Below are 27,341 nucleotides of genomic sequence, written 5' to 3'. Positions count from 1 at the left end.
GCGGTCGTCAACGTGTTGGTCGGTCATCGTCACTGCGGTTGGCCTCGATTTCGGTGTGACTGTGGAGGTGTTTGAGCGCTCGTACGTTGACTCAGACTCAAAGACACACACACACACACACACACACACACAGGGTATGCACAATGACCAGGCAGAATGTAACGGAGAAACAATTGCTACCCTATCGTCAGGGTTTTATGAGAGTATGAAGAATTTGATTTTTTTACGTCATTTCCACGACGCTTTTTTGCCGATAAAGCAATGAAGTTAGTGGTGACACACGACGCGAAAGACAAAACGGTGAAAGCTTCATGATCCGCAAGATAAAAAGCAGACATTGTAATTATTCTTTTCCTTAGAAAAAAAGTAAGAAAGAATCGAAAGAAAGCAAATCAACCGTTGCTTGTAAATTGCATAAAAGAAGATAGCGAATAAAAACGGCACTTGAAGAAATGACACCAATGGAGGTCCCAATGGAGGCGGATGGTCTTTCATGGTAGACCGTTCGTCAACAGGGCGAAATTATTCCAACAGAGCAGTATTGTGTATCTACTCCCGCAAACTGTTGCATTAAGCCTTGTAAATGTCCAGTACGCGTCTTCGGTCAGACGAGAGACGAGCTTTGATGATGCGCGTGCCGGATGTCACTAGACTGGACTTAATGGCGAACACGACACACTTTGTTGTTAAATGAATAAAAACTGGTTTGTGTACAAGATGATTTTTTCAATGTTGCTGTTGCAATTACAATACATTGAAAATATGGTGCTAAACGAGAAACGAAAATACAATTGAAATACGAAACCCATTTCTCAGCACAAATATCTACCCAAATAACCGAATGATTCCGGTATTCGCCGCACGTGCCCGAAACGATCATAGGCTTTAGCTAATTAAGTACTCATTACCGGACAATGAATTGCTGGTGCCGTGCCGCTGGGAAGCGCGTTTGTTGAAGTAGCGCCCCGTATTTTTTGTTGCGCCCCCATAAACCGCTTTAGGCGGAAGTAGCGAACAGGAGAAACCCATCAAATGGTAATTAACGAAATGATGGAACGTGATACAGCAACCTTACGGACTCACCAAACAGAGCAGTAGGTCAGCAACGAGCTTCAACTGTTCTTTCTTTGATGTATAGAGTAAAAAAATCTATCACACTAATGAAGGGCTTATTGGTTGACCAACGTTTAAGTAAATGTTTGGAATGATGTTTGGTGGGAGACCGCACCAGAGCTACTTTTCCATCATGTATTGAATTTCTTGGAAGCTTTTTCCTTTAGTTTCAGGCATGCAAAGCAGCACGAACAGTGAGCCAATAAGTGAGCAGATGGCGAAAAACATCAGGATACCATGCATCCCCAAGAACACACTCAAAGTGGAGAAGTACTGCAAAGAGGGAATATTAATTGTATAACTGAATATTTTTTCTAGAAAGATAGAAAATATTATCCTCACCTTTAACGCTACGAAGGCAAACGTCCAGTTGGTCACCATGCAAAACGTCGTAGCAAATCCTTTGATCTGTAAAGCAATCCAATTCGAGAGGAGAAAATAAAACCGAAGCCAATGGAAGGCTAAACCAGTCCACTCATTCATCATACCTTTTGTGGCATAATTTCCGCCAGCACAACAAATGGCATCGTACCGACGCCTACCGTGCCAATGAAAACGATAACGGAAAAGCACACCAACGGTACCCAACCGAATGCCGTTAGATCGAGTCCTTTCGTTTGACCGTAGCAGTAGGAAGCGAAGACACTCTGACCAAGCGTTAGACCGACGGATGAGATGAGCAGCAGAATCTGGCAATGCGGTTTTAGCGGTAAATGAAACAAAAATAATAGAAATTGCATTAGGGGGTGAACAATTTCTTCGCACGAAAGAAGGTTGCAGGGTTTACCTCCAAGGACCTGTGGGCAAGCAAGGTTCAATTCTTGATACGAAAGAGTATCGAATTGTGTACACAATGGCTAGAAGAAGTAGCTACTTACATTAAACAAAAAGTATTTTTGTGAGCAAATTGCTAAAGGTAAACCCTGCAACCAAGGAGCATTAACCCTTCATGAACCTCCTGACTTCAAGAGCTTCGATATTGGAATCCTACCTTACGGCCGATACGGTCCACCAGCAGTGTGCAGACGTAGCATCCAACGAGCTGAATCAACCCAACCACAATCACAGACAGGCTCGCCGACAAACTCAGCACCGACCCGGACTCGGCAAACACCGACTGTGCATAGTTCATCATGTAGAAGCAACCGCAGAACTGATTTAACGCCATCAGTGTCACGCAGATCAGCATACCGTGCCGAGCGTGTTTGCTCGCTTTGAGAGAAAAAAAAAAACGGGCAGAGAAAAAACGGAAACCCGGTTTAATATCCGGCTTGTGCAGATAGCCTTAGAATTTGCAACACAAGCAACAGAAAAGCACACACAAAAGGATATTGAGAGTTTTAACTGAAATCGCTCCACGACAGCACGATGGTGACGGTTGGCTCCTTTCCATTGGAAGCTTGTGAACCCGCCTGGCCGATCCGCTGCAGTAGTTGAAGTTCACGGGTGTACTCGTCCACGCCCACCGTGTCCTTCTCCGACCGGATGCCGTAGAAGAAGCGTAGCGATTGTTCGGCAGCCTAAAGAAACAGATATCCGAAAAAGGGGAAATGAAGCTGGCTGAGGTTACCAAAGTCGGAAGTGGGTAGATAGAGTGCTTACCTCGAGCTTCCGCACCTTGGCCAGATGTGAGGGTGTTTCGGGTAGGAAACAGAAGCTGGCGAGAAAAAACACCGGAACGGTGATAGATATCCAGGGAATGGTGTGGTAATGTTGCAGTGCACCGGCCAGATAAGCTAGCTCCACACCGAGACAGCAGGATAGGATTAGCAGAGACGATAGTGTGCCACGGTGTCTGTGTGTGTGTGTGGTAAGGATGTGATTAAGCTCCTCTTTAAGCCAAACGTATTTATCCAATCTTTGCGATGCCCTTTTCGGAGGGGGCACCCCCATTTACCTTGTGCATGCGATCTCCGATACGTAGAGCGGTGTTACGACAAACTCGATACCCCCGGCAAGTCCACCAAGAAATCGTGCTCCCATCAGATAGCCGGGATGGTCTGCGACGATGACCAGCACCCAGCACACCACCAACGGCAGTCCGGCTACCCATGCTGCCCATTTTCGTCCCATTCGGTCCACTATCGTGCCGCCGACGAGCGTACCGGCGATGCCTCCGAGACAGAGTGCTCCACCGATCCAGGAAGCTTGGTGTTGTGTTATGACGCCATACGCCAGTGGACTTCCGGCGGGTGTCTGGAGTGTGGGCAGTGCGGACGAAGACCATCCACTGATCATACCGTAGCTAACACCGAGCAGGTTCACTGTAAGGAATGGGAATGGTGGGCGAGAGGACGACGATAAGTTCTTTAAATACGGACTGTGACGCAGAGAGCGTGAACAGCAGATGCTGCGCGAAAGACGCTTTCACTTATCAAGCTTTTATTTACATTTGTGAGTACCGTCGATATCTCGTTACCTAGCAACGGGATAGCAAGATAACTCTTGCACAAGCAAAACAAGAAAAGACAGAAAAAGCACCATATTCAGAGCATATATTTGGTGGACAATCTTTTGGGATGGCGACGACTGGCTGTTGCCGGGCGCTAAAGCCGGAGTTGCTCGGTGTGTTGGATTAATAATTAAAATGCAAATCAATCCAAGCCAAACAGCTTCAATCAAACTGCATCTCATGTACTTCCGGAAGCACATTTACGCTACTGGCACGTTAGATTCAGGGTCGACTTGCAGCAGCAGGGCGACTTGATACTTGATACGGCTGGTGGCGGTGTATGTGCGCTTGATGCAACTTTCATCCGGGTTTTGATCAGTCCCGAGATCAACATCCCTGATATTAAACGATGCATAAGTAAGCAAATTGGTTTATTTATACCTTCTTTTGCTACAGAAGCTGCTTTTACCGGATGTGTTTTGCTTCTTTTTTGTGTCTATTCCTTCCTTCCACCAGACGCTGGTTAAGGACACGGGTAGAAACAGACTCGTGTTGCTAAAAGCATATCTTTAATGAAATCTTTTGCATATCGTATAAATGATGCAGATTGGTTTTGGGGTGTATCTCGCTTCGTTCTATCCTCCTATCCAACACGATGCAGTTAATGCTTGTGATGTTTTTGCAAAAACATGACATTCCTGTATTGCACTCGGTTTTTGAACGGTTCATAATTTATAGTACCCCCGCAAAATATGCACTGATTACCACGACTACTGACTTGCTCAAAATGCAACCGATTACCGATTCATACCGTTTCCCCAAAACACGAGTCGAATGGGCCCTATTACATAGCCCATTAAATCACAAATTGTTCCTGTCACATCCGTAAAGCACACACTGTGTTGCTGCAGGTCACTCGCCTGTTCTTGCTTAGTTGCTAACTACCTAAAACGGTGGCCATATATTGCCGCAGCACACCCACACGAGCCGCCATCGCACGGATATTGTCACACGCGGTGGTAATGAGCGCTTGCTGCTGCTACTGCTGGTGCTGTCCTGACGGCCGAGTCCTACACACTGTCACGCTGGATGGTTCGTACTCGTCTTCTCGTACAGGTTTCGTCTATCTGGTTGGGGCTCTGGTGTGTTTGCTCAGATAAACACAAGCTGCCGTGCTGTGGGGCTTGAGGCATACCCGCATATCCACGCGCGGTTGGGTTTACACTGTCTTTGGTTTTGATTTATGCACCAGCCGGACAACGCCACCCATCCGTCAGACGAGCTGGGGCGGAGGGTGATGTGGGTTGAACAGTTTCGGCAAAGTGTCATCATATGTTGTTCCTGGGCGTGTGGATGCGAATGAACGGTGCATCATGAACTGCGTGTGTGAGTTTGCGGATGTCTTTGGCTATAATGAGGAGTGGTTTCGGTGCGAAAATCCGGTAGACAGCAATGGATAGCTCTCCTTTGCGTGTAGGGTGACGTTGGTCACTTTTGCGAACGGCGTAATTGGTTGAGACCATCCTCTTAATAATTGTGTAAAATAATTACAGCATATTAAAATGAGGAGGTTGTTATCTGTTGGAAGTTGAGGAATTTTAGTTTATTACTGTCTTTAGTTTGAATATTTGGGATATAAGTTAATCTTAAATCTTGTATCAAATATGATACTTTAAGTTAATCTTTACCGCAATACTTGTTTAAATAAATTGTTTAATGTACCCCCAATTAAATCAACATCCTGATTGTACACCCTGTAGTGGTGTCTTCGCTCAACATCGCAGCGCCCTCTTACGGCGAGTAGCAAAGGTTTTAGTTTTAGGGAAGCGAGGTTTTGGCTTTTGTGCACGGAAATTATATGTAAATTATAGAAATGAGAGACAACACAAAGCATAAAATTTGATGTCTAAATAGTAATAAAATCTTTCAATATCCATTCTTTTTATAGCATTTTCGAAGTCCAATGACTTGACTTCGCATTCCAATTCTTCCCAAAATAAGTATAAAGCTAACCAAGGCATCTAGTTTACTAAAGTGATTCCTAGTTATTAATTTGACTGACCCAGTTTGAACCGTACGGCATTAGGTCATATGATCTTCACCCTTGTAACAATAACGTATGGAAATGGCTTTCGGTGAGAAAAGTTAATTACTGCAGACAAGTCCCCGTGCATCTCGTGCTCGCACTCTTTACCAAGCTGTGCGCCCGATCTGTACGTATGCGTACTTCAATCAACTCCAATTCACCCTAGCAGCCACTTCACAAACCTCTCAGTGGCCGGTTTTCTATCAGCAATAACAATAAAACATAATTAATTATGCTGGCGAGAAAGCGCACGTTAGGAGGCTAATTTTTATGATGCTTTTTCGATGTTCTTGCGTTAAAAGGTGGGTTGTGCGATCGGTTTGTGTGTTGATCCCTCGTTTTCCGGTTTTCACGGCAAGCACTTGCAGAGATGATGGTTCGTTTGCTGGCAGGGCCTGGGTACAGAACGCTCTTATCGTGGCGGAAGTGTGCGTTATTCACACGATGATTTATGGGTGACGTTTCGTATCCGTGCATGTGTTTTTCGAGTGTGTGTGTCTGTGTGTGTGTGTGTGTGTGTGTGTGTGTGTGTGTGTGTGTGTGTGTGTGTGTGTGTGTGTGTGTGTGTGTGTGTTTGACTCCCGGGGGGATTTTGGAGAAACAGGAAAGGTAAATTAACTCGTATTGGGATAGGTGGTCGGGTGTGTCGGATATTATTTTCCTGTTGTATGAAGATTTGATTAGCTAAAGAACAGCTTGAGTTGATGCGAATGGATTGTAAATGGTTTGCCTAAGAGCATCCAAATCATATAAAATTAATTACATATTAAAAAAAAACTCTCAAAGGTAAATAAGTCTACCACGATTTCAGTTTTATATGTTTTTCTATCCATACTATGCAGTTTACAAAATGATGCATCAAAGAAACAGCATTTGCTTGCATTATCTCTCATTATAAATCAACAGTCTGATAAACGTGATAACGCGTTGACAAATCCGAGCATTTGGAGAGACTTCTTCAAAACATTCCCCATAAATTGGTGTCGCTCAAAAACACTGGGCGCCTCCATCGCGATATCACGTTCCACTGACTTGGTTTTATTTGTCCAACCGGGCACAATTCGCTAGTGGGACGGTCTCTTGAGAATATCAATACCATCCGAGATCCCAGGGCGAGATGAAAGCCAACACGAACACAGGTCAAACGTTTATCATCGAGATTAAATCCCGCCACAATGTTCATTGGTTTGTGGTGCGCTCGTTGCGCATTGGGGCAGGTTGGCGTGGTTTGGCCGCTTCTTATCCTCCCGGCCCGGAAGGCGGACGATGAGAGGCGCGTACCGAGGATTTCAGTGAGGACGGACAGCAAATAGTTACGGTACGATACAAACAACAAAATGGAGCCAACGTTGCATCTGCCAGGGGTTGGGCGCGTGTGGAGTATGGATTATGAATTCCGATGCGGCTGGTGCTTTGATCCTTGGCATCGTTTATCACGATGATATGGTGGTGTTGGGTAGGGTGAATAGAAATCGGTAACATCTCCAACGTTCCTGTGTCTACTCTAGCTCTCTCAGCCCGGTGGTACCGTTAGCGGTCGGCTGTTGGTCAGCCACCGCCTTCCACTTGGCCCCGTTCTGGGCGATATCGAATTGTATCAATATCAGTAGGTACGTAGCGAGCGAACCGACGATCTGCGGGCGTTACAAATAGAAACAATTACCGATGGTAAATATTTTACATACCGGGCCGAACGGGCTCACAGAAACACCAGGCTTCAGGATCTAATACTCACATTAAACATTAGCCCATGATCGATGGTGAATAGGCCGCCGGCAGTAAACTCTAATCGCTGCTGCTGCAACTGCAGAGAAAGTATACGCACCTGTTGTTGCTGTTGGTTTTTGTTGGTGTGATGATGTAAAGGCATTAGTTGGGTTTCGTAAGGTTTGTCTGCTTTGGCGATTAGTTGGCACACTGCACTGTTGTGTTTGTACGTGCGTTGTAATTAGATGTTAGGGCTTGGGATTTATGAATTATGCTGCTTTACGGACACGGTATGGGCATACTAACATTGAGTTCCTTTTGATCCGCTCACAAATATCAACACGAAAGAGATGGTTTGAGTGATTACAGTTGCGTCTTACAATCATTATCGATGGCCTCTATAAATTTAAATAATTATTGTTTGAACAGAACTGAAGACTGAAGAGTTAAACTGCCGGTTTGAAATACAGTTATTTCTTGTACATGTTAATAAATTTATTATTGATATCCGGTCGACTTTTTTGTTTTCTTCCTCCTTCCTAATAACGCAGAAATACGAGCAGCTGCTCAACGTAGCATCACAACCATCGCGTATTTAAGGGTTTTGTGTCTTAAAAAGATGACCTCTGATAAGTGAAAAAATGTCCATCTACACATCTGTTTAATATGTTATAAACATAAACCTAGCATTATAAATTCTGATCCTCCTTGCACTGTTGCGTGAATGACATATTCTTTCCGGAAAAATGAGAACCATGTTTCGAATAAAGAAAATGATCAACTCTTGTTGCATCCTCTTTCAAAATACCTTTGTTTAAATCAGTCTAAACTACCCACAAAAAAAAAATTCAAAAAAAACTCTCTTAACAAAGCTGTTTTCCATAATTGACAGTCAGTTCGGTATGATTCCCTGCATGTGTGTGTGCCATCCGGAAGAGTAAAAAACTCTCCTAAAGCGATTCGTTCCTGTACCAAGGACCATCGTCAACCCAAACCCAGCAAACCAAGAAATAAACGTAACGCAAGTCCTCGCCTCGGGAGGAAATTATGACCATTCATTAGCAAGTGAAGCCCGGTCCAGCCAGCACCGTAAACTACTGCTCCCGGGCAAAAGCATATCCGGTAGTAACCGGCTTGGCATCGATGCACTAAAGTCTCGGGAGCCTGGTGGGCTGTCCCAATATTGACCACAAATCATCGCCATCGCTTGTGCGAAACAATTCATTCGCTGCGGGTGCGTGGCAAGATGCTCGGAAAGGGCGAGTGGGAGAACCAGCAAACACACACGCGCCTATACGCAACCACACGCTGGTACGCACAAAAAGACGGATATCGAATCAATTTACCGGAAAGTTGCAACAATGGGGCGTTACATAATTCATAACACATTCATGTATGTGTATGTGCGGCGGCGAAGGTGGTGATGGTGTTGGTGGTGGTACATTCTAATGCAAATTGGTACTGGAACTAACTGGCCCAGCAGGATTCGTTTTGCATGCAACCGCATGGGTGAATTCGTGGTTCGTGCATTGCCGCACTTTCGTACGCGTACGCATTTTCAACCGGGAAAGTGGTCGTTCCGGTACCACCGTAATATCCACCCGGAAAACGCATACTGTTAAATCCGGGTCAACTGGCATATTAAAAACATAACTTTTCCTCCATGAGTGACAATTGCACAAGTGTGTGTGTGTGTGTGTGTGTGTGTTTGTGTGTGTGGGGGGGGGGGGTTTGGGGACAGGGAAATCAGCAAAGAAGTGTCCGGAATGCAAGGCCGCACCATTAACACAAAAACCGAAGAAACAAAAAAGGACATTTCTACGCACATACGCCAAAGCTTACCATCGATTGCGTGTCGGGACAATTTGTTTTCCAGCTGAGTCCGTGTATGAGGCTGCCGATTTTTTGTGCCTAGTTTTGGCGTTGGGTTGAGTGTTTCCGTTCCGGAATTCGTGTATGTGTTTTCCGAATAAATGCAATGGAACGATAATGAAACCGAAAAACCGGAGGGCAATAAAACTGCTCGATTTCAAGCACTCGATAAAAACTCATTGTGATGGGGGAAGAGAGGAGGAGGGGCGGGGAGGGAGGGGGTGGGGGAGAGGAAGGGTAGTTTTATGCTGCTGCAATTTCAGTTCTCCCAAAAACTACAATTCTTTAAATGTATGTGAAGGCAAGCTTGCATACGATCATGATCAATAAAGAAGCGCACAAACAGAAGGACTGCATACAAAAAAGCAAAACAAAGCAGAAACAAGCCTTTCATTTTATTTTAATGGCCTTTTTCCGACCCTATCTAATAGAAGGAGAGAAGGGAGGAGTGCAAGCAATCGTGAAAATCGGTTGAATCGAAGAGAGAGAGAGAGAGAGAGAGATAGAGTAAGCGGAAAGCATGGAACTACTTAATTTGTCATTGAAATGCAAACGAAATTGCAATCACTTTTGCAGCGCACCGAGCAAACAATCTGCTCACTGATTTATTATTCACATACTATTCATTCATTATAATAATAATAATTATTGTTGTTGTCGTTATTGTCCGAGTCAAGCATATAAATCGAGGACAACGATTATTATCAGCGTTTGCTCTGGGACAAAAGGTGGAGAAAAATAAACATACGGTACGCAAATTTTGTAAATATGGCATTAAAGGGAGCAGCAAACAAGTGGTGAGTGTTTTGTAACTTTAATTTGTGCAGCCATGTTTTCTGGAGAACTTAGGACGATTTGTGCAAGAGTAGCGTCATTTAAGACGGTTCCAAAAGTTATTAGAGCAACAGGTTGATTTCGAAATGCTGTCAACTAAAATGCATTGCTTCTTAGATGGAAAATAACTTAGTGAGTATTTTGCAGAGAAATGTAAATGCCGAACCGGGAAATGGATGCTGAAAGGCATCAGGAATGAGTTTGTAAAAGAATTTAAAGCCGTACCAAAGCTTTTGAATCCACCAAAAATATTTGAAGGGAATCGGAGGGGCAGAGAGGCACCATACATTTAATAAGGTCTAGAGAGGACTCGAATATCTAGTAAGAAATCAGAAAGAGTTTCTGATAGTCACAAAAACTCGTGTCCCTATTATACATTTGAAGAGTTCGTTCTCTTGGACCTCTACCGCCTAATCAACCGGCCCGTATTTTGTACGGATATAAAGTGCATTTAGTGCCTAACAAATGGGGTTAATAACTCTACTTTGTGGTTTTAAAATCAGATGAAACAATCTTCGTTGTGTTTCAAAAAAGGGGGATCTTGTCGAAACAAGGACTTAGAATTGAATCTTATCAGGCAATGGATTTTAACCAAATGATTGATCATTTGAATTTTTGTTTAGACATCGATCTGAAGGAAATAAACGCAATAGCTTTGAAAAATCCTCACGATGAGAAGACTTTTGCTAGACATAACCCCAAATGAAGGGAAATAATGACTTATGGAAATAATGTCTTATGCTGCGTGCCCACTTTGGAAGTTATTCTCTGAAATCTTCCAAAAGTTTCTGCAATTTCTGCATGTCTCTGCAATCACTCTCTTTCCTACAGTTGCCCAGAAAGTAATATCATGCGACATTTGCTAGAACATTATCTACGCCTTGCAAAGTTGTTGTATTTTCGAAACATTTCCTTGAAATACACACAAATCATACAGTTGTTTTTCCATGTGCTACCATTGCCTTAAATGTTTCTATTCTTGTGAATTCATCTCGAAAAACTTTTGTTAAAAGATCATCCCGAAAATTGAATTTTGGAGTGTTCTAACCTTCCGAGTGAAATGATTGTCACTGCTCTATGCCACATCCAAACTCAAATGTGCGCCAGGAGTGTCTCTTGGTCGTGGGGTTCGTTATGCAAAACAATTTCACACATCTTTTCGATGTGTCCTGCAACCGATACGCGCCTGAGTAACGTGAGCTTGTGCACTGGCAAAATTGTGCTGTGCTCTGGGCATTCTGTTTTACAAATCTAATAGCACCGGATCTCTCCGGTGTGGCTACAAAAGCTTAGAGCATGCCAACGACTACTGCAACCGTACAATGTGCAACTATTTCGACCGGGTGTCACTTAATTAGCATATCTTTGCAAATGCATCGAAACAATGTTATGTCCGATGGTGGTATCGAAGTACTGCGGCACAGAAAAATATATGGCGGAAGCTTTCGGAAAGTGCAGTGATTTGTGCATTCGGGTGTGTATTTAAGTACAAAGACACACACACACACATACACAGAAAGTGTGTGTGTGTGTGGGCAAAAGCTGTGCAATGGAACGAACACGAATGTGAAAAATGCATTCTGTTTTGGGGTGCCACCGAGTGCTACTACTTCTAGTACCAGGGGACCATCCGTCATGGTTGAACGAAGGAAAGGATTAGAGAAAAAAAGGGACCCTCTTTCACACACATCCACACATACACACATGAAGGTACACGCGTCTGTGGTGAATGTTTTTCCTCAATTACCTCGTTTTTTGCCGAATTACACACGTTGCAGATGCGCAGGATGCGAAATGTGGATATGCAGGCCCACGAGAGCGTGCTCAAGACCGGCCAGAAGTTTGCCATCAGCTCGCTCGATGCTGCCCACTGACCCATCCAGAGCATTCTGAGCGCAAAAGAGACGGCGAGAGAGAAAGAGAGAAGGAGACAGAGAAAAAAAGGGGGGTTTTTAGTTTCACGCAGCTCGGTTGTCAGTTTTGGCGCGTTGCGAATGCACGACTGTGCCAGAGGGCTGTGAGGTTGGTTTGTTATGGCTGATGGTGGCCGGTGGTTTGGGGCAAACAGTGTTGCACGTTACAACTGTAACCGAGTGCAGCAGGGAGAATCGAAAGTAAATGAAAATGTAAATAGGGACCGAAATCAATTGGTGGGTTGTAGGATCGGATTGCGGAGTGGTCGAATCATTGAGCCAGTCAAGCGTCGATCGTTTGGGAGTTTTTGTATGAACTTTACTAGAATAAATGGTGGGATTTTCAATGGAAATAAGTGCTTTGGATGTTTTACTGTTACTGTTACACTGTTACACAATTTACTACTGTTGTATTATGGTTCATTCAATCTTTTTTTAGCAGTTCCTATGGTTCAAGTTGAGTCGCAGTTTTTATTTGACAGTTTTATTATTCCTAATTTTGATTTTTCCTTTGATTTTTGTGATAAGTGTGTTTAGATATCAATGTATGTATAGAGCAGCCCTTTGTTCATAAAGAAATGTTTTGGTTAATCTATCAAAGTTTGGATCCTCTTCTTTAACTTTTTTCGAGTCTTGATATTATTAACATCTCCGTTGAAGCAGTTTTTAAAATTTTCATGGACGATTTGAAGCGCAGCGGAATTTCAATTCATTTCAGCCCCAACGATTCCGAAGGCTTCAAACGGCTCTGGACGTCTCAGCACAGCTTCAAAGGTTCCTGATGGTTCCACGCGTAACCGTGGCTTTAATTTAGTCAGTACGAGAATCCAACACAAGTGCTTATATGCTTCATGTTCTAAGACATATTCCATGGGACGGCGGTATAGGCGACAGCGGTGCCGGTTTTCAAACGGCAGGACCCCGGGGTTCAAATCCCATCAGGACAAAGTTAAGCAAGTCTAGTAAGCCATTCGATGGCCGGCGTGACCTTAGAGGTCGTTAAGCCAAGAAGAAGAAGTTCTATGATTGGATTCTTTTACAGATGATCCTTAATTTCCAAAATCGTTGTTAGATATCTAAAGAGAATATGAATATGAACATGAAAAAAACTAATTTTATCCAAACCAAAAAGGCAATACCACTTTAGCAAGTTTCGATTTAATTTTGCACTTTTTTCATATTCTGTCTCACTATTGAGCTTCTCGTACGACGGTTAAAAATGCAGAGAGAATAAAAAAACTTTCTTTTTTGTTCTAACACTCCCGTGCTGGTAGCGTAAGCAATTTTCCTACTTTAATTGCCGTGCCTTTTTTGGAACGAGAAAAAACTCATTAAACTTAAGTTTACAGTTTACAGTATTTTTTTCTATAAATGGAAAATAAATTAACAACTTCAATACGTAACCATTTGTTGAAGAAAGCAAGTAATCAATTGGGAAATTGCAGTAAAGCACGGAGATGTATAATGCCGTCCCTTGTTTGTCGTATGTCGTGCCATTCTCAAACACACACACACACACACGCGCGCGCGCGTTAACCCTTCAAAAGAATCGGTACCACTTTACTCTTACGACGTTGGCTTGGTTGGATGGTTGGACTTTTAATCGTCGAACCATTATGCACCGCCTTAATGATCAACAGTCAGCGGGGATGCAACCGGTTCGCTTTTCGCGAGTGAAATAATGCGAAAAACACACAACAAAAGCCACACACACACATACACACACATACAAACACTTGCATTACTTACCGAAAAAGTTTCATCGTGCAGTAGTAGAGCAGTGTCGTGAGCGTTACGAACAGCGTCAGCAGGATGAAAATCAACTGCGCCCCGTACGCTTTATTAATATTCAGCGATAATAAATGCAAATGTGTGTATAAATTTTTTACGTCATTAATTATTTTCATTCCGATGTGTTCGCACGCTTTCGATTGTGCATTCAGCAGGCTGGCCACGAGCAGCGGAAATTGGCCCGGCAGCAGTGTACCGTCACCGTGCGTCGCGTGCATCACCTTGCCCGTACGCGATGGAGGCGCCTGGTCGACCGTAATTATTTTATGCTTCTGCTTGATTTTATGCCATCGCCGATCGCCCCGGGGGATTGATGGTTCGTTCGAAGCGTTTGCCCTAGCGGACGGTCGGTTGATTCCGGCCTGCCAACTGGACAGGGATTGCGATGGATGGGCCCGCGGGTACGATGAAGTGATTTCGGCCAAAAATTCCGTCGAACAGTGGCCGACGGACGGTACGGTTTGTTCACCTTTCGGGAGCTTCTCAAGTCGAAAACGTTCGTCATGGGTTTGCTGTTCGTTGGAGGTGGTGATGTTGCTGCTGGTGCTGCTGTACGCGGTCAGCTCGACAAGCAGCTCGTTGATCAGCTGGAGACGGTTTTTAATCAACCGCACAAAGGCCACGTACTGTATTTCCACCGTCGAACTGGTCAGCATCGTGATGAGGCATTCGAAGGCACAGTACTCGGATGCCGGGATGAAATCGCTCATGTACATGATGCAGTTACGCCACTCGGAAAAGCCGATCGCGAGAAAAATGAACGCACCGTGAAGGCAGATAAATCTGGCGGGATGAGGATGAGGACACGAGGCGAAATGAGGACAATAAAGGATGCAATCAGCATGAATCACGTTAATGCATTGCATATGAAATGCATTTGTAAATTCAAAAGCAGTTACCGGTCATTTATGTATGCATGTTTGTGCGTGTGTCCGTGCGTTTGGTTTTTAGTTTCAAGGTTGTTTAAATAAAATGCGCAACCACATGAAAAGGGTACAATTTTTTACGTTTTTAACTCACTTCAGGGTTTCGTTGGTCGAATTAATGTATATTTCGATAGTCTAAAAATAGAGTTTTAGTGATTTGTAGCAAATTGCTATGGAAATTCTTGTTGTAATAACTATTTTAGCCTCATCTCATCGTCTCATATTAATGTTTCATGAGCTTCAGCATGGTTTTAAATTGTGATTGTTCAGATATGATTAAATAATTGCTTTGTAATAAAAATACAACTTTAATGAAACCTTTTACTTTACTTATCAGAGGCAATCTTAACCGAATCTGAAAAAAATCATCTAAAACTATACCATTTTTCCTAAACCACTTCATTCTGTCACTGTGAAGCCTGCTGAACGACAATATTAGACCCGCTAGGCAATCTTACCTGCACCATTGCATGTGGTTGGGTACCAATGACAACCGTTGGGCAATTTGTTCGTCAATCGTTAGCACACCACCAACGATCGCCACTATTGAGCGCTGGTTGGCCAGTGCAACGGTATGCAGCAACCAGAACAGAATCAATCCCGAATACCGATTGTAAACGTCGATCACTATCGAGACGAAGTTGAACTCGACCTGTTGCACGTTGACGGGTATCGCTTCGTTCGGTGTAATGCCGTAAGCATCCGTATAGTTAATGTACAGATGAAAGGCACTGTACGCCGTCACGATTACGACCACATACAGTATGCTCCATCGGGTGTGCAGTGAACCACTCGCACCGTTAGCGTTTGGTTTCGTCCATCCGTCCAACGGTAGAGCGGAGGGCCACAGGGCAAATGCGCTCGAAAGGATATGAAGTGGTCGAAAGCAACGTAGAAACTGGTGTCGGGAAAAGTGCGGATTTGGTGCGTCCGAGGTGTTTCGCTTGATGTCAATAGAATCGTTCGAGTTCATAGCAAGATTAAGGTTAGGAAGCTGACTCGAGAAGTTGTATTTGATGCAACGAGCTTTTATTTACACAAACTCAACACACCACTCGCAATGGTTCACACACGAATGGACTATTTTTCCCCATCGTGGCGTCGACCGAAGCAGCAGCAGTGATTTGAAGCATGATTAATGTTCGGCGAGGCTTGATAGCTGTAATTATCCTTCCAGTAAAGTGCTCATAATGGAGCATGTTGACGTGTTTGCGGTGCTCGTTGAAATGAATTACACTTGTGGGGTGGTTTATTAATGCATACGGAGTGTTAATTTGATTAGTTGTTGCAGTACCAGAAACAGTACCGCGACCGAGCAGTGATTGTTATTTTATAAGCTATTTGCTTATTACTTTGAGTGGAGATGGAGAAAAAGTGCCTTCAAGTAGAGAACTATTGCCGCAAGAAACTATCTTCTTAAAGGAGACGCTTCAACACTTGAACCGGTCGTCTTACGCCGTCAAATAAAGCACAGATGTTCCGCCGTGGCTCGCATTACGCCCATCTGTGTTACACGATTGGTCACATAATGATGTTAGCCGAGGCGTTTATTGATCATTCACATTCATGACCGCAGGACAACGGTAATGCTGTTCCTGCTGCCCAAGATAGCTTCGAGCGTGATGATTATAATCATGATTGCATAAATTTCCCCTGTACAACACCGATCAACCGTATGTGTGTGTATATTGGCCGGATGAGCGCGTGCAGCGTATGCATTTAAATCGGGTAATTAAAGGGCAATGGCGGAATGTGTCTGTCTGTTCTCGTTCGTAGCTATTTTTCCAGGTACGGCCGTAGAAGTCTTAATCACCGTTAAACGATTGATCGAACTGTATCAGTATGATTAGATAGGTTGTTGTAGCACCAATAATCTGTGAAATGGAAACAAACGTGAAAGCAATACGCAGCTACCTAGATGTTAAGTACACGGTACCGCGTAGAGCAGTGTGAGGTCCACGGTGAACAGTCCGCCGCAGGTGATGCACGTTTTGAGGTTCAGAAAGAGCAACTGTTGTTGGGAAATCTGAAAAGGAAATGCGCTCAGAATGACTGCTAAGTTAGCTGGGATGTGCTGTTCGATTAGCTGGCTCGTTTCAATACGCACCAGACGAAAATGATTTCTTAGGTTCATCCTATACGCGTTAGGAGGTCTTAGCAAACGAGCAGTTCGTTGTGCCTGTAAAGATATACATAATGTCTTTCTTTAATATTATGTCGTTCTTCTCACATCCACCACCGAGTATGTCCTAGGTAAGGCTAAGTATTGTCGTCTCCTGAGAAATCGTCTGACAAGGGAGAAATCGTCAGAAGTGCCTTGGTCAAAGGGCCTCGTTCAAAGAGTTCTAGGAGTTTGGCGAAAGCCATCGTGTACGATGTGATCAGGTGGTCTCCTTTTACTTTCCTACCTCTTCCACTGTAGCATGACTAAAATAACAGACCGCAAACATTTCCATCACAAACCACACGATCCAGTACACCGTTTCGAGGAAGTCCTCCGTACTATCGCCCTGCTGCGTGTGTGCTTCGGCGTACCTATTGCACCAGAGAAACTTATTAATCGTGCCTTTTACCCTTAACTGGCAACCCGAAACTGCCACTTACCGTACAGACATCATGCACGTGTTGTACCCTAGCTCAACGAGTGTGACGAACTGAAACAGCAACAGGATTGCGTTTTGCACTCCGAAGCATCGGTTAAGCAGCCCGATTGCGTTCACCAGCATCCCATGTATATGTGCGAGATGGTGCGCGGACTCGAAGGCAGACGCACTGCCACGTACCAAATGTGGCTGCAGTTGCAATAGCCATTGGTTAAGCAATCTTAACCGGTCTCTGATGAGCAACGCGTACGCTACAAACTGTAGCTCACTGATAACGCAAAGCGTTTGTGGTATGATACAGAGCAGCAAGCAGTTGGACGAAAATGGTGAACCACTGTCGCGGATGTACATGAGACAGTTGGTGATCTCCAGCGTTGCCTTCACACCAACACCAAGCACGAGCATCAAAAGAACATTCCTGAGCAGATGGTAAAACGAAAGAGAGAAATTAAGCTTTTCTGCTAATCGTTACAGATAAGCTATGAATCGAGGATCGAAAACTTTTATTTCATGATGATGATTTGCTTTCTTAACCACTTTAGCGCAACTATAAACACTTTAGGATGCAAATCTAAACGAAAAAATTAAACCTTCAGTAACAAATACCTCAACCAGACAGCGTTGTTGACGCCAGCTTGCTTCAAGTTCGATTGTTTAACAGCTCCAGTCATCTTTGGCAATAGCTGATCAACGCGCAGCAACAAATGAATCAAGCGATTCAGGGCGGGCTGACGGAACAAGGACACGGTTACGAGTACCAGCACCAGAATGCATCCAACGTACTGATTCTTAAGATCGATTGCCACACGCACCAAGTTTGAATCGGTCAGCTTGCTCGATTGACTCAGCGAAGACAGGATGTGATAGGAAGCGTAGGCGAAGCTACATCCCACGGCATGCAGCACGCCAACGATGGAAAATGCCAACAGTTTACCATTAGGGGTACCCTTTGAGGAACAATCACGAGATACGTAGCTATTGTTGATCACTTTACCATGCACAATGTACCCCTTCAATGGCAGATAGGTAAAAGCATTTAAGCAGCACAATTTCGATACGAGGTAAAGCGGTACAAGTGCGGTTTGTAAACCAATGTTCAAAGACCATGCCTTCCGTTTCGGCATCACTACAACTGTGATTTGTATGCGGTTTAAGGGTTGGGTTTAAAAATATACACACATTACAGCAATGTCCACGCGTTCGATTAGGCTGTCACGTGTGTGACAAGGAGTGTCAATAGGTTTGAGTAATATTAATGGGGGTTTTTTTTTCTTTTGGACGACTGCTTCGAATGATCCTGAAGCGTGGAAGAGAAATTGTGTTTTCTTATTAAAAAAAAAAAACAAACAAACCACAAGCAACGCATTAGATTTATTAAAACATCAGTCGCATTATCTTCGATCAACTAGGGCTCGTACTTATTGATGACCCGTAGCTGGATAGACAATCGTCACGGTCCGAATGGGATTTGAGTTCAGGTTCTGCTGTGTGAAGACCTATCGTCACTGTCGCTTTTACCACCGGACTACCACAATATGTTGGCTTACTGTAGACGAATAATGGAATTGAATAACTAAAATCAATACAAAATTTCCTTCAAATCAAACTAGTACAATTAGCTAATCATCGTTTAAACATTAATCATAGCACCAAAAGATAAATATTGCAATGCAAGCACTGACTGTACCCATTGAGTGGGTTTGTGCACGCTCAAACGTTGAATATTATTGTTAATATTGTTTACACTTTTAACCAAAACAATTAGCTGTCCGTAAAATCGATCGTACCGTATAAATGCACCCGTCAGTATCGTGTTAAGTCTGCCGATGAATGTAAACAAAACGCGGTACTATATTTAAATGTTGATAAATCTGGCACGGAATGTAATTGCAAACGTCGCCAAAACGGTTTATACCATTGCAGCAAAAGAAAGCGGAAACAATTTATCAGCAACACGCTTATCTCGGCATACATATTAGCCGGACTCAGATGGCAGCTGGTTCGAAACCGATCCGTCTTGGCTGTTGTTGCTGCTGCTGATGCAGTCGGGCACAGTTTCGTGCGGTCAGTGCTCGGGTGTGGTTCGTAAGGCTTTTGGTGTTGCAAACATGCCAGTGACGTGGTTCGTGCCTCACTTTGTCTTGCTGTAAGTAGCATTGTGTAGCAATGCGTTTAGTGCCATTTATTGTACCGTGCCCATGAGTTTATGAACCTTTTTGTTTGTGAATCTTTAACCCGCAGATGTCTGTTTGTGGTGGGCACAAGCGCCCAACAGTTTCGCTGTCAATATACTGGTCATTATGGATCATCAAAAGCGACATTCTCTGGTGTGAACATCAAAGGTTCAGTAATACCACAATTTTTGTGTGACTACAGTTACAATATACAGTTTGTAGTGTTTGAAAAATCTTCACTGGAGGAGTTACCCAAGCAGCTGTTTGATACGTTCAACAACATACACAGTGCGAATCTTACACGCAGTGCTATAAGACATGTGAATCGTTACAGTCTCGAAAGAGCCAGCACACTGCAGGTTCTAGATTTGTCCCACAACGCATTGAACGAGCTGTCGGGTAACTGTTTTTCCGGAGCCAATGCGATGATCAAGCTCAATCTTTCGTACAACAACATTAGCTCGATCGACAATATGGCCTTTAACACGCTGAGTAACTTGGCAACGCTGTTGCTGACCGGAAACCAGCTGCAATCATTGGACAGTACAGTGTTTGATTCACTTGTGTTGTTGCGTACCATTTACCTAGACTCTAATAAGCTGCAGGTGATTGAGGAGAATCTTTTCTCCAACAATGCCATGTTGGAAAACGTTCTTCTACAAGGCAATCGCATCAGCGTAGTTGAAGAAGGAGCAATCGTTACCAAAAACAATCATGTGTTAAGTACTCTCTCGCTGCGCAACAATAACCTCACAAAGTTGAATCTGAAAGAAGTGAACGTAAAGAATCTTTACCTGGCAAATAATAAGCTGGAGGAAATTTATCTCTCACCGTGGGTAGAATCGGTGTACGCGGAGAATAACCGCATATCGAACATCTTGATGAATAACTCGTCCAGAATGAACCTGGTGACGCTGGATTTATCAAATAATTCCATCTCGTCTATCGAATCGATACAGCACCTGGAGTCACTCAGGATACTCGGCCTATCTCACAACCGGATCGGTCCACTGAATATAACGAGTTTGTCAAAGTTAACCAACCTCCAACGGTTGGGTCTGGAGCGAACGTTCGTGTCGAACCTCCAGCATGGTACCTTTGCCCAGCAGGAATCGCTCAAATGGTTGGATCTGTCGAACAACAATCTCGATCGGTTCGATTTTGACATCCTAACTTCATCCACCGGGCTGGAGAAGATCTATCTCGACGGCAATCGACTCAAGTCGATTGACTATCAGTTTCTCAAGAAAACATTCCCGTCACTCGTCGAGATCGGACTGTCCGATAACAACTGGAACTGTACGTATCTGATCCAGCTCGTACGCTACTGTACCGAACATACGATCACACTGTTCAAATCGCAATCGTCCATACTGAATCAGACGAATGTGAAGGGCATCTACTGTTACGACGATAAGAACCCGCTTGCCAGCTGGAACACTACCGTGCAGCAACTGCAGACACTGCATCCGCTCAACTCCTCCGAAGATGGCGCACTGCAATCGTTGCTCCAGAGCGTCCTCGAGGATGTGCGTCGTTATAGCGACAGCAATGCGGAAGTTGCCAATCAAACCACCAAACTGGATGGGGCTGTGTACGATCTCACCAAGAATCAGTTCAACCTACAGAGAGATCTGAACAGCGTGCGGCAGTCGTTGTTCGATATACAGCTTGCGCTGATGGCGAACCGGACGAACGGTAGCACTGGGATGAACAATGACGAGCTGCGCCAAATGATCGAAACGGCGAACAATTTGACGCTGGACAAACAGGAACTGAGTGCGAAAACGCTCGAGTTTAAGATCTACGAGCAGACGTTTAAGGTGGATAAGGCGCTAGAGCTGGCCAAGGAAAATGGTGATAAGGTGTCACTGTTGGCAAAGCGTGTCGAGCAGTGGATAAGCAATATGGTGGCGAGCGGTGGAAGCGTTGGTGTTGGGTTGCTGGCACAGGATAGGCAACAGCAGCTTGTACAACAAAGCAGTACTGCAGCTGTAAGTGGAGGCGATCATGGATTGATCATAGCGCTGTTGGTAATGATGTGCCTGCTGATGGGTGTGATTGTGTTTGGTTTCTTAAAGTTCAATCGCCGTTTGTTTAACGTCGAACGGAAGCGTTATACCAACCGAAACAGCAGTTTGTCCACGATTATCGATAATGATATTTGATAGGGGAAAGGCGTGGGAAGTTTTTTTTTCGCAAGCAATGCACGCTGCGAAGGGAGATTAAGCTTGTGAACTAATTTTAGCATAATCAATAAATAATTATATACTTAATCATGGCGAAACGGACATTACGATATGCTTCTTGAGGGTACGGTATTTTGAGCACGGGTACGGTTGTTTTTGATAACACTCGACATGAGTCATTGGGGAAAAAAAGTGATAAAAGATTCTTTTTTTTTTCGCGCAGCGTATTAACCTCTTCTCTGTTTACACTTATTTCTGGGTAACGGATTAGCAACTAAAAAAGAAGACTGTTCTGATGGGCTGTTCCCTAAGGAGCACAATTCTATTTGGAAATTTTTAGCAGTAGGCTTCAGCGCGAGTCTATTATATTCAAAGTCCAATCATGGATGATGTGAGATTGAGAAAGGAATTTTTCTCAATTCAGATACAATTATTCTCTCTATCAATGTAAAAGTTATGGGTTTTCTCATCGATTGTAACTTGTATAGCTTATGATTGCCGTATCATCTTCCACATACTATCTAAGTCTAAGGAGTTAGAACGTTAGAAAGAGTTCATAGATAAAATAAAACATATGAGCTCTGGGTAGGCTGATGGATTTGTTCGACTCATCAATCTTTACCCTGATAAAGCTTGAAGGAAACGACTACTAGTTTGCAACCAAATCATCGGTAGTTTATAACCAATATACATCATAGCGATAGCATCACGCGCAAAACATGCCACCAAAAGTTAGTCCTACAGATAGCAGCAGCAGCAGCAGCAGTATCCTGTCGAAGTTATATAAATTTACTAATTGATCAGGAAACGGTCTCGCTACAACATAAATACCACATTTGACTTACAAATTTCATCTCCAAACGGTTATGGAGGAACTCGTTTGCAATGCTTCTGAATGGAGTGTTCCATCACTTTCTCGCACGTACATCTTCAAGCCACAAAACTTTCCCGAGCCGTTCCAGTTTTAATCAATTTATACCTGCAGGCGGTTACGGTTGCTCTCGGGAAGGGCGAGTGAACTGTCGCGCACACGTTGCACCCAACGCCACTAATCTAATTATGCGGTAATGTTATCGGCAGATATTAGGTGATAAAGTTTCGCCTCGCTTGCAAACTTGGGCAAACGGTGGTGCGAAGATGCTTTGACTTTCTTGTCTCTTGTTTTAATTATTTCATGTTGGTCGGTAGGTGGGCTGCACCTACGGGAAGCTGTGTTGGCTGTGCGCGAAAAGGCAACAAGAAGGAAGGAAGTTAATAATAGACTTTTCAATTTAGGAAGCTGAGTACGTTGACTGCACCATGATATATTTAAGGTTGTGGGTAAGCTACTTTTCCAGGTGCATTGCATATGGAATAGAAACAATTTTTCCTTTTGCCCATCTCATCGTTCTCTAGCTCTCTTTCTCTCCTTCTCACATGTTAAAAGTTTCATTCGGATTTTTATTTTTTTAAAACAAAAATACACACCTCATACTTTATCGTTGCTGTGCGTGGAATGGAGGGACCCACAGCGCACCGAGCGAAGTTTGTATTGGTGCGCACTTTTTAGTTTGCAATAAATTATGCTCAATGGGTAGCAAAAAAGTGTACATTTATCCTAAGTGGTTCACCCGCTATGTTTGTGTGTGTGAATGTGTCATATGGTATTGCAAGGGTTAAGCGTAAAAGTGCATACACTAAAAGCCACGAGTGTGGTGAATGGCAAAATGTTAAAATCTTTTTCGTGCCTTACAAAAGTGTAAAATCAGGAGATTCTTTTTCGATTCTACGAAATAAACGAAACATCATTGTATGGATGTTGTGTGCAGCATAAAAGTTCTTTTAAGCTGATACAAATTGAAATGAATCTATTTATGCCTAAAAGCATGCAATGTTTAAGGTAGAGCAGCAACAAAAATCTATTGAGATTGTTGTTTACAAGAGGAACTCAACCAAGAAACCGCTGCAAAAGTTTGATAAGATGTAAAACGGTTTCAGAATATTCAGGGAAACAGTTCAGTGACACATTCAGCACAGTTGTGGTCGACAAATATCCAATACATTCTTCAATAATTGGAGATATATACAAAACGAGGTGTAAATATTTAAACTCTTGAACTAAACCAACCTCAGAATGGTGTCACTGAGCATTCTCCTGCTCAGTTGAGCATTTTACCAACAATCAAGTGCTTCCTATTAATACAACTGGGTCCAAACTGGGTCAAACAGTAAAGCGTTGCGAAATATGAGCGCAAAAACAAGGCGAGTATTATTTCAAACCATGACCCCACTACTAACCATTCGAAGCAGCGTACGAGAAAGAATCTTCTCCCTTCGAAGCACGTTTCGTATCGGAAAATCAAGGTAAAGCTGGTGGTGCTGCTTCCATTCCATTTTCCCAGCGGTATCAGCAAACGTTGGCACATTGGAAGGAAATCGGAGCTCTCGTTCATAATGGATTTATGAAGTGAATGCCAACCATTGGATTGCAGCTTCGATGTAAGCAGCAAAGAGATGTCAGTCAAGCTAGATCTCATCCAGCCGGAAGAAGATTTGGTAAAACGTCGCGATATGCTCGTTGTTGCCATTAATAGTACGAACGATACAAGAAATCGATCCAATCGTTTCTGAAGCCAAACTACACGGAACCATTCACGTATGATTGATTCCTTCTGATTCGGGAGCACGATGTGCACACGGAATGAAAGAATTCATTCACGCGGAAGTGCAATTGTGTGTGGTGCAGTCTAGAGAGGGTTAAATTTCCCGCTCTAGAGGCTCGTATCGATTTCGTGAAGTGCATTTTTATCGACTCGCTACCCTGTGTGGCAAACGAATAGAACGAAAATTGAATATTATGGTAATATGCGCACGTAGGAGGTAAAAGTTCTGTTCTACGGGAGTATGTTGTTCAGAGTGTGTGTGTGTGTGTGTGTGTGTGTGTGTGTGTGTGTGTGTGTGTGTGTGTGTGTGTGTGTGTGTGTGTGTGTGTGTGTGTGTGTGGCGTGTGTAAAAGGTAAGGGATTTCTTGCACGTTTCGTAAGACAAATCTTTTTGCATGGGACAGGCTCAGGATGACAAGTTTACAAGACCAGAGCATTCCAATCCAACCAAGCACGTCAAACAGAATTGATAAGAAATTATTGCTCCGGTTTACAACTTTGTTTAATATATTAAGGATCACTCGGAGATTTTGCTTCCATGAAGGAGGTTTCATACTTCATCTCGGTTAAAGTATATAATTTATCATCCAGCAAAATTGTCAAAATTGTGGAGTTTGAGTAGTTTTAGAATATTTTCTGTATAATTTACAACTTGTTAGCAAATTAATGAATTTTATTGATCAATCTCATACACTTACTGCTTTCTTTCATTGCACAAAAAACCAAACATACGTCCACTCTTACCTTATTTTATTTATATCCTTCTTTTAATAGCCCACAAACAAGCCGTCAACATCCAGTTTATTTTGCTGCAAAGTCTAGACAAGAAATTACACAATTTCCTGCCTATATCCGGCAGCATTTAAGCGTGCAACGGGTCGTATGTTTCGGTAAATTTGTCGAATTTTTAAAACGCTTCCCAGGAGTTCAGAAAAAGAAACAAGCCCTTTAATGGGAAAGGAAATCATCCATATGGTTTCGATTGGGCCCTTCAATTGTGTCGTAACAAGCGAAGTTCAGAAAGATGCTCCGTTGCCTAGGGAATATCTGTACGGTTGCCGTAATATTTGGCATGTTTACACGGTCCTCGCAAGCTGCGAAAAGGGAAAGAATCTGTATCGTGTAACAGGCGGGCAAGTGCACACACACAAAAAAAAACGCTTCCAAATAAACCCCAGTCATGAAGGGATGATGTGCAAGTTGTCTTGGTTTTTACCACACCAACGATGCCGTTCTACCGTTACGCCTTCGTGTTACGTGTGAACGTTTTTGTTTTTCTTGGGTCTCTCACACACTCTCTGCCCTCCCGAATCCACCAGTCGAGCCGACACACGATGAGAAGCATCATCCTCAAGGTATTGCGATTATCGATTGAAGCAGCCGTTCAATCTAGAATATTGGCAATCGAGCGAGAGTGTCTATCCGGTAAAGTCTATAGAGAAAGTAGTATGGGATGAATCTCACCTTTTGTTTAATTTAGAAATGGTAATTTCGTTGCCCTCTAGCCAGACCTGTCGGTGTACGAAGTCGCCGTTGGGTACGCGAAACGAAGCGCTCTAATGCCCCGAATGGTTGGCTCTGGAGTAAAGAGGATCTTAAAGCTGTGTCGCCTGTTGTACGCAGACGATGTGTGTAAAGTGGTTCAAATTCCGCCCAATTTAGGGCACCCGAAACCTCACCCCCATTCATTCCCTGTTTGGTTGATCAAAACCACCATCATCTAGATTATCTCCCGGTCATAATCATCGAATCTAATTAATTCGGGGATATTCGTTTATCCCATCGGAGTTTGTTGGCTGTAACTATCTCTTAAAGTACCTTTAAAATCCTTTTCCAGGAAGCAGAACAAAGTGAATAGATAGAGGCAAATGTTTGGGCCAGAGTTACTTAAAATTGATTCTATCTCTTCCAAGGCAAAAAAAAAAAAAAACGGAGAGTTTTTGGTCATAAAAATGAGGATTTCGAAGGCACGCTCTTACTGGTTGGATGGGCTTGCTTAGGAGACAGCGTACCACTTCTGGTGGTATGCAGCTGCGGTGTACCGTGTGTTAAGGATTAGATGATTACACATGTGTGCCCACATGCCATGATTCCGAATTTTATCATTGTTCCGCATTTATCGTCCAAAACTTCTGGAAAGCTTCCTTTTCTTTCACCAGCTATTATAATTTATCATAATCAGGTTTTACGACTGTTTTGTGGGAAAATGGTATCACAAGCGAAATGCTCTAGACAATCTCTCGCCAGACAGAGGAATTGAAATGTATGAGCTTTTGGGTTTTGTGTGTCCCAGGGCGCGAGCGTTATGCTTTTTTTCCAACTGGACCTTAACGAGCGCTTCTGAAAAGTCTGAAACGTGAGGTAAAGTTTGGTAATATGGGGCTGTGATTTGCGGGAAAACCATTCAGCCGTGTGTGGGAAAGTGGGATGATATCCCAATCAGACGCTTCACCGAGTATGTGTGATACAAACATACACACAAAAGAAATTCACACTTGAATTGATTTAATTGCATTACACTCACAAAATGTTGTCCCGTTAGCTTCGAATCCAGGCGACTGAACTGTGTATTTTTTATACAACGCAACGAAACTAGCATTTGAAAGCATTCGAGGCGTCCTCAACAAGCAATCAATTATGGTGCGAAAAGTCAATGATTTATCTGCACCAAAATTTCAATTCAAATAATTCATACAAATCGATAGTTTTTAGTGGTTTTAGCAGCAAGGAACAAGTGCACAGCGAAAAAGTGTCATTGTAAAATCAATCAAAAAGATCATTTTATTTTCAATTACCGCTTGGGAGAGAAACTTTTTACGAAAAAAGAGAGAATGAAAAGGAAAGCTATACTTTCCCGTAGCACAGTACGCCATCAGCCCTTCCCAATGCAATCAGCATTAATCACGTTTATTGAATTGCATCTGCAACGTGTGCAAAGATTATCATCGCAGCGCAACAACGCGCCACACACACACACACACTGCATGCTCACGCGCGGGTTCACAAGGTAAAGAAGAAAACTGCTACGAACGAATACAATTTTCAATTTCCGGTCGATTATCTGTGCGATATGCGTCGGTTTGGCGGAGGAGAGTTTTA

At 43.3% G+C, this 27,341-nt stretch overlaps 4 protein-coding genes across 4 annotated transcripts; 1 reads left to right on the top strand and 3 right to left on the bottom strand.

Moving 5' to 3' along the window:
- Positions 1-1,230: 1,230 nt before the first annotated feature.
- Positions 1,231-4,570, bottom strand: LOC126564634 (facilitated trehalose transporter Tret1-like). Its single transcript, XM_050221718.1, has 8 exons — positions 4,451-4,570; positions 3,011-3,377; positions 2,716-2,908; positions 2,459-2,633; positions 2,105-2,325; positions 1,602-1,802; positions 1,456-1,521; positions 1,231-1,386 (listed from the first exon to the last, which is right to left on the bottom strand). The coding sequence occupies exons 1-8, from the start codon at positions 4,497-4,499 to the stop codon at positions 1,234-1,236; spliced, it is 1,425 nt and encodes a 474-aa protein (XP_050077675.1). The 5' UTR covers positions 4,500-4,570; the 3' UTR covers positions 1,231-1,233.
- Positions 4,571-7,090: 2,520 nt separating this feature from the next.
- On the bottom strand, positions 7,091-15,607 carry LOC126565999 (uncharacterized). Its single transcript, XM_050223200.1, has 6 exons — positions 15,093-15,607; positions 13,667-14,491; positions 11,752-11,893; positions 9,141-9,209; positions 7,327-7,416; positions 7,091-7,225 (listed from the first exon to the last, which is right to left on the bottom strand). The coding sequence occupies exons 1-6, from the start codon at positions 15,605-15,607 to the stop codon at positions 7,091-7,093; spliced, it is 1,776 nt and encodes a 591-aa protein (XP_050079157.1).
- Positions 15,608-16,439: 832 nt separating this feature from the next.
- Positions 16,440-18,361, bottom strand: LOC126564792 (putative gustatory receptor 28b). The gene is made up of 6 exons (XM_050221897.1): positions 17,844-18,361; positions 17,239-17,655; positions 17,043-17,169; positions 16,742-16,813; positions 16,571-16,660; positions 16,440-16,508 (listed from the first exon to the last, which is right to left on the bottom strand). Exons 1-6 carry the CDS (start codon positions 18,359-18,361, stop codon positions 16,440-16,442), a joined length of 1,293 nt encoding a protein of 430 aa, XP_050077854.1.
- An 865-nt stretch (positions 18,362-19,226) lies between these two features.
- On the top strand, positions 19,227-21,580 carry LOC126564175 (toll-like receptor 6). Its single transcript, XM_050221134.1, is given in 3 exon segments — positions 19,227-19,262; positions 19,265-19,383; positions 19,479-21,580. Coding segments are annotated over 3 exon segments (2,256 nt in total). The 3' UTR covers position 21,580.
- The last annotated feature ends 5,761 nt before the right edge of the window (positions 21,581-27,341 follow it).

Source organism: Anopheles maculipalpis, chromosome 3RL (assembly GCF_943734695.1).
Source record: "Anopheles maculipalpis chromosome 3RL, idAnoMacuDA_375_x, whole genome shotgun sequence".
Classification (NCBI taxonomy): Eukaryota; Metazoa; Arthropoda; class Insecta; order Diptera; family Culicidae; genus Anopheles; species Anopheles maculipalpis.
The sequence above is the reverse complement of the archived record's forward strand: the minus strand, read 5'-3'. Positions and strand labels throughout refer to the sequence as shown.

Excerpts from the sequence above, each read along its gene's own strand:
- LOC126564634 (XM_050221718.1), bottom strand. The coding sequence starts at position 4,499 with ATGGCGGCTCGTGTGGGTGTGCTGCGGCAATATATGGCCACCGTTTTA. Across the intron at positions 2,634-2,715 it reads CCAAGGTGCGGAAGCTCGAG|GCTGCCGAACAATCGCTACG; the intron begins GTAAGCACTCTA and ends CTGTTTCTTTAG. Across the intron at positions 1,803-2,104 it reads TGGACCGTATCGGCCGTAAG|ATTCTGCTGCTCATCTCATC; the intron begins GTAGGATTCCAA and ends CCGCATTGCCAG.
- LOC126565999 (XM_050223200.1), bottom strand. The coding sequence starts at position 15,607 with ATGAACTCGAACGATTCTATTGACATCAAGCGAAACACCTCGGACGCA. Across the intron at positions 14,492-15,092 it reads AACCACATGCAATGGTGCAG|ATTTATCTGCCTTCACGGTG; the intron begins GTAAGATTGCCT and ends TCATCCCGCCAG. Across the intron at positions 9,210-11,751 it reads GTAATTCGGCAAAAAACGAG|GCACAAAAAATCGGCAGCCT; the intron begins GTAATTGAGGAA and ends CGCCAAAACTAG.
- LOC126564792 (XM_050221897.1), bottom strand. The coding sequence starts at position 18,361 with ATGCCGAAACGGAAGGCATGGTCTTTGAACATTGGTTTACAAACCGCA. Across the intron at positions 17,656-17,843 it reads AACAACGCTGTCTGGTTGAG|GAATGTTCTTTTGATGCTCG; the intron begins GTATTTGTTACT and ends CCATCTGCTCAG. Across the intron at positions 17,170-17,238 it reads ACGTGCATGATGTCTGTACG|GTACGCCGAAGCACACACGC; the intron begins GTAAGTGGCAGT and ends CTGGTGCAATAG.